This window comes from Oncorhynchus tshawytscha, linkage group LG02 (assembly GCF_018296145.1).
Source record: "Oncorhynchus tshawytscha isolate Ot180627B linkage group LG02, Otsh_v2.0, whole genome shotgun sequence".
Classification (NCBI taxonomy): domain Eukaryota; kingdom Metazoa; phylum Chordata; class Actinopteri; order Salmoniformes; family Salmonidae; genus Oncorhynchus; species Oncorhynchus tshawytscha.
In genome coordinates this window covers 31,259,613-31,266,980 of record NC_056430.1, presented here as the reverse complement: position 1 = coordinate 31,266,980, position 7,368 = coordinate 31,259,613, and the positions used below count along the sequence as shown (strand labels likewise).

At 40.1% G+C, this 7,368-nt stretch overlaps 1 protein-coding gene across 1 annotated transcript in view; it reads right to left on the bottom strand.

Moving 5' to 3' along the window:
- Positions 1–5,715: 5,715 nt before the first annotated feature.
- epha8 (eph receptor A8) overlaps positions 5,716–7,368 on the bottom strand; it is a 94,503-nt gene continuing 92,850 nt past the window's right edge. Inside the window, exon 19 of the mRNA XM_024378740.2 lies at positions 5,716–7,250. Within this exon, the coding sequence (XP_024234508.2) occupies positions 7,136–7,250 (115 nt within the window). The 3' untranslated portion in view covers positions 5,716–7,135. The remainder of the gene's footprint in view (positions 7,251–7,368) is intronic.

Here is a 7,368-nt window from a genome sequence, read left to right as displayed (position 1 = left end):
AGAAAACAGCTTTAAAAAACTATTTTGAAGAGGAGAGGGAGATATGAGGAACTAAAACTGAACTGGTGGAGGGCTTTAACAATATGTGAGTTATTTTTACATCTCCCCTTTGCTCTGTTTGTGTATCAATCCCATTCTGAATGTGGTGACTATTCAGTTCAATCTAGCATTGCAGTTTTTTAACAGTGCCACTGATGAAGCCAGCAAAGTCTCTCTCTCGTAGTCATTTAGGTATTTAAAAGTAGAAGGTATACAGTATTCTTTCAATTTTCAAAATAAGACTGATGGAGGAGCATCCCGAGTGGCGCAGCGGTCTTAGGCACTGCATCGCTGTGCTTGAGACGTCACTGCAGACCGGGGTTCGATCCCGGGCTCTGTCGCAGCCGGCCGCGACTTGGAGACCCATCAGGCGGCGCACAATTGGCCCAGCGTTGTCCGGGTTAGGGAAGGGTTTGGCCGGGCGGGATGTCCTTATTCCATCACGTTCTAATGACTCCTTGTGGTGGGCTGGGCGCATGCACGCTGTACGTGTTTTCCCTGATACATTGGTGCGTCTGGTTAAGGTTAAGCGAGCAGTGTGTCAAGAAGCAGTGCGGCTTGGCAGGGTCGTGTGTCGGGGGACGCACAGCTCTCGACCTTCGCCTCTCCCGAGTCCGCACTGGAGTTACAGCAATGGGACAAGACTAACTACCAATTGGATACCACAAAGTTGGGGAGAAATGGAGTGAAAAAAATAAAATAAAGACTGAGATGGAGGCATCAGTAGGAGATGAGCGCAGTTATTGAAGTGGTAGGAGATTCACACCCTGACCATGTACATTTCTAAGCCTCCCAGCACTCTATCATGTACTGAACTGTCTCAATCTCCCCATTTGTCTTCAGATGTCAGACGAGGCTAGTGCAGCAGCCAATTAACACAACAGCTAACCCACAATCACACCCTGCTGCCAAAGATACATACCTTGACAATAACATCTGAAACAACCAGCTAACAATACACAGTATTGTACAGTCCCTTCTGACTCTGTGTCTTGGCAAACATAATTGTTTCTTGATGCATTGACAGCAGCGCATTAGGATACACGGTAATCTATATTTAGAGTTGCATTGTTCCAAGGTTGTTCACAAAGACTTCATTATATAGTGGATTAAATTTACATTGAATGCTTGCGCATTTTAATGAATCTGCATTGTTGATGGGCAGTTTTACATTAAATGCTTGAGGATTATAATGAATCTCTATTGTTGGCGGTTTCGTTTGCGATGAGAACCTGGGTATTAGCGATAACAAACAGCAAACACTCCCGTCATGACTCATGGCCCACTCTGTGTGTCGCCCCTCCGAGAAGTCAACCAGGGGACAGTGTAGAACACTCACAGTCATAATGAGTGGGAGGGGCACTGCGTCGCCATGGGGATGGGTCAGCGACTGATAATTGGGCGTGGGACTCCATGGTAACAAAGCACATGGCCGTATTAATAAGATTAATAGTGTTCTGTTCAGTCTCGTTTCACCAATGAGAGGATTAGCTCCATACAGCTCTCCCGAAGGTAAACGAGAGGACAATTACTCAGACACCCTGACCAAGATTCAACACTGATTTTTAAAAAACATTTTCTGTGGTTGAAATTAAGTTTAAGGGCAAAAGGAAGCACAGACACACTAAGCAACAACAAGTCAAGCAGTATTGTTTCCGACCTGCAAAAAGGCAGAGTTTTGTTCCAGCAGTCCCAGTCAGATCAAAGCATTTAGAACCACAATGTTGTGATTTTGCCACAGTGTAGAGGCTCAATTCAATCTGTATCACAGTTCCAAATTATACTGTAGTGCAATTGAAATGTAAAGGTAATTTCCAATAGAGCCGATCTAAGCAGTGTGTAAAGGGAATGCAGTCTCGGCCATCGTGGGAACATTACCTTTTATATTTATACCACGCTATAAGGCGGAACTTTGGTGATAGGTATTGAATCGAGCCCTAAGATATGCCAGACCTCTAATTAGTGTCAATGTTGACATTTACCCTAGGCCTAGGTTCAAGTGAAATGGTTTTAAATGTACCTCAATCCAAGGATGGAAGGTGTAACTTCAAGGCCACATCCTGGATCAACCCTAACCCTATTCATTACCCTAACCCTATTCATTACCCTAACCCTATTCATTACCCTAACCCTATTCATTACCCTAACCCTATTCATTACCCTAACCATATTCATTACCCTAACACTATTCATTACTCTAACCCTATTCATTACCCTAACCCTATTCATTACCCTAGCCATTACTGTAACCCTAACCCTATTCATTACCCTAACACTATTCATTACCCCAACCCTATTCATTACCCTAACCCTATTCATGACCCTAACCCTACACATTACCCTAACCCTATTCACTACCCTAACCCTATTCATGATCCTAACCCTATTCATTACCCTAACCCTATTCATTACCCTAACCCTATTCATTACCCTAACCCTATTCATTACCCTAACCCTATTCATTACCCTAACCCTATTCATGACCCTAACCCTATTCATTACCCTAACCCTATTCATTACCCTAACCCTATTCATTACCCTAACCCTATTCATTACCCTAGCCATTACTGTAACCCTAACCCTATTCATTACCCTAACCATATTCACTACCCTAACCCTATTCATGATCCTAACCCTATTCATTACCCTAACCCTATTCATTACCCTAACCCTATTCATTACCCTAACCCTATTCATTACCCTAACCCTATTCATTACCCTAACCCTATTCATGACCCTAACCCTATTCATTACCCTAACCCTATTCATTACCCTAACCCTATTCATTACCCTAACCCTATTCATTACCCTAACCCTATTCATTACCCTAGCCATTACTGTAACCCTAACCCTATTCATTACCCTAACCCTATTCATTACCCTAACCCTATTCATTACCCTAACTCTATTCATTACCCTAACCCTATTCATTACCCTAACTCTATTCATTACCCTAACCCTATTCATTACCCTAACCCTATTCATTACCCTAACCCTATTCATTACCCTAACCCTATTCATTACCCTAACCCTATTCATTACCCTAACCCTATTCATTACCCTAACCCTATTCATGACCCTAACCCTATTCATTACACTAACCCTATTCATTACCCTAACCCTATTCATTACCCTAACCCTATTCATTACCCTAACCCTATTCATTACCCTAACCCTATTCATTACCCTAGCCATTACTGTAACCCTAACCCTATTCATTACCCTAACCCTATTCATTACCCTAACCCTATTCATTACCCTAACTCTATTCACTACCCTAACCCTATTCATTACCCTAACTCTATTCATTACCCTAACTCTATTCATTACCCTAACTCTATTCATTACCCTAACTCTATTCATTACCCTAACCCTATTCATTACCCTAACCCTATTCATTACCCTAACCCTATTCATTACCCTAACCCTAATCATTACCCTAACTCTATTCATTACCCTAACTCTATTCATTACCCTAACTCTATTCATTACCCTAACCCTATTCATTACCCTATCCCTATTCATTACCCTAACTCTATTCATTACCCTAACTCTATTCATTACCCTAACTCTATTCATTACCCTAACTCTATTCATTACCCTAACTCTATTCATTACCCTAACTCTAATCATTACCCTAACTCTATTCATTACCCTAACTCTATTCATTACCCTAACCCTATTCATTACCCTATCCCTATTCATTACCCTAACTCCATTCATTACCCTAACTCCATTCATTACCCTAACTCTATTCATTACCCTAACTCTATTCATTACCCTAACCCTATTCATTACCCTAACTCTATTCATTACCCTAACCCTATTCATTACCCTAACCCTATTCATTACCCTAACTCTATTCATTACCCTAACTCTATTCATTACCCTAACTCTATTCATTACCCTATCCCTATTAATTACCCTAACTCCATTCATTACCCTAACTCCATTCATTACCCTAACCCTATTCATTACCCTAACCCTATTCATTACCCTAACTCTATTCATTACCCTAACCCTATTCATTACCCTAACCCTATTCATTACCCTAACTCTATTCATTACCCTAACCCTATTCATTACCCTAACCCTATTCATTACCCTAACTCCATTCATTACCCTAACTCTATTCATTACCCTATCCCTATTCATTACCCTAACTCCATTCATTACCCTAACTCCATTCATTACCCTAACCCTATTCATTACCCTAACCCTATTCATTACCCTAACTCTATTCATTACCCTAACCCTATTCATTACCCTAACCCTATTCATTACCCTAACTCTAATCATTACCCTAACTCTATTCATTACCCTATCCCTATTCATTACCCTAACTCCATTCATTACCCTAACTCTAATCATTACCCTAACTCTATTCATTACCCTATCCCTATTCATTACCCTAACTCTAATCATTACCCTAACTCTATTCATTACCCTATCCCTATTCATTACCCTAACTCTATTCATTACCCTATCCCTATTCATTACCCTAACTCTATTCATTACCCTAACCCTATTCATTACCCTATCTCTATTCATTACCCTATCCCTATTCATTACCCTAACTCTATTCATTATCCTAACCCTATTCATTACCCTATCTCTATTCATTACCCTAACTCTATTCATTACCCTAACTCTATTCATTACCCTATCCCTATTCATTACCCTAACTCTATTCATTACCCTAACTCTATTCATTACCCTAACCCTATTCATTACCCTAACCCTATTCATTACCCTAACTCTATTCATTACCCTAACCCCATTCATTACCCTAACCCTAATCATTACCCTAACTCTAATCATTACCCTAACTCTATTCATTACCCTATCCCTATTCATTACCCTAACTCCATTCATTACCCTAACTCTAATCATTACCCTAACTCTATTCATTACCCTATCCCTATTCATTACCCTAACTCTAATCATTACCCTAACTCTATTCATTACCCTAACTCTATTCATTACCCTATCCCTATTCATTACCCTAACTCTATTCATTACCTTAACCCTATTCATTACCCTAACTCTATTCATTACCCTAACTCTATTCATTACCCTAACCCTATTCATTACCCTATCCCTATTCATTACCCTAACTCTATTCATTACCCTATCCCTATTCATTACCCTAACTCTAATCATTACCCTAACTCTATTCATTACCTTAACTCTATTCATTACCCTATCCCTATTCATTACCCTAACTCTATTCATTACCTTAACCCTATTCATTACCCTAACTCTATTCATTACCCTAACTCTATTCATTACCCTATCCCTATTCATTACCCTAACTCTATTCATTACCCTAACCCTAAGGCCGTGATTCAATACGATCGCAGGTTATAGTCATTGCAGCTTTTAAAGGCAATGTTGGGGAGATCCCTTTCAAAGTAAACGCTGCATATGTCAGATCAATTGGAAATTGCCCTTAAAAGCTGCAATAACCCATGATCGGATTTAATCTTGGCCTAACCGCTTCATGTCTACATCGTGGATATACCCTAACCCTAACCCTATCCATTACCGTAACTCCAACCCTGTTGTGTTAAATCAATTCTATTAATTCCTAGATTAGTCATGGTGTTGTGTTCTGAATCGCAATGTGTCAAATTCTGCAACATCCCAGGCGAGACAGGTCAGTTGTTGTGTTAAACCCGTTTTATTCATTCCCAGATCAGTCATGGTAGTGGACTCTATCAGCATTGAGCTATGTATACAGAAGTGTACCGCTGTTTCAGTCACACACACACACACACACACACACACACACACACACACACACACACACACAATTGTTTTTCTTTATTGTGTTATCATGGACTATTTGCACATTTTATTATTCAACATTAGAAACAAGGATGATCCATCAATCTTTGCAAAAAGCCTGTGTCTTTTGAATTTAGTTTGACAGCAAATAGACCTAATTACAGACAGAGGTGAGTAAATCCAGTTGTATTGCTGTGACTGTAGGTATGTAATGGTATAGACAAACTGAAGGATGTTTGTCAATTAATTCATCTAATAAAACATACTTTTATAAAATATGGAATTCAATATATTTTTTAAGCATCTCGATAAAGATCTGGAAACATTATTAAAATGACACCATAGTTATGCAATGCATATTCAGGGAATATGAGGTTCTTCTCTAATAAAAAGAGACACAACCACCTATTAAGTCCTACAGAGTTGTACAAGAAAAGCATTCTCTTGATTGCACAGAGAAACTAGGACCATAAATTATATTGTTTTCAGGGTATTTAGATAAAAACAATCCACACACAGAACTTTTCCTATTCTTAGTTTCCCCCTTCTAACCACCACAGAGTCAAAACAGTGACACATCACATTAAGTCATCATCCATACATCTTCTCTACAGTAGTTGTGCGCTATGCAGCTGTAACAGGGAGAGAACACAATGCTTCTCTCCCATGGTCATTCAAAGGTTTACTGTGTGAGTTTGTCTCTCTTGTTGAAACTGGTCTCCTCCTCGATGGAGGAGACTTGGGACTTCTGAGTTTTTTGCTGTTTGTCCATTGTCAGGTGCAGGGTCTTCTTGTGCCATGTCAGTTTTGGAGTCGGGGGCCGGTTCTCAGGGGAACCATAAGAGAAGCTGTGTGTTCGGGGACACAGCTGAATGCTCCAGCCCCTGTCAGTTTCTCTCTTACTGTATGCTAGGCTATCACTCAGATCCATTATAACATATTCTTCTAATAAATTCATATTCATAAAATCTCTCTTTGTATACAACAAAATTAAAATTGTCTGTGGAGATTAAGGCAGTCCATCCATTTTTACAAACAAGACACAGAACTCACAAAACATATCTGAATAGGAAAAACAATGATGAAAATGTCCCATGGACTTGATAGGCTACTGTACTCGAGTCCCTTCATATCCGTCCTCTGGAAGTTTCAACCTCTCAAAGAAGAAGTCTTGAAAAGTTCACCAAAATGTCACCCAGACAATCTTATAGTAGTCATAGATCTATTCCCATGAAGTTCCACTAGGCCTCAGAAGCCTGGGGCTAGATTTGACATTCGGCTGGCTGGAGAAGCCTGGAGGCTGAAGTTACACATGCACTGAGGGCACACTCCTGTTGAGCACCTGAACACGCATCAGCTGTACACTGGTCATGATCTTCTTCTGGTGGCCCATCAGTGTCACCCCCAGTCTGTGTATATCCCTGTAGGACACAGAGATGGAACAGTCACACACACATCAGTGATCACATGCAGTAACACACATTAGATATGATAGAACAAGTTACTGTTAAGCACATTATGGCAACTGCATCCATGATA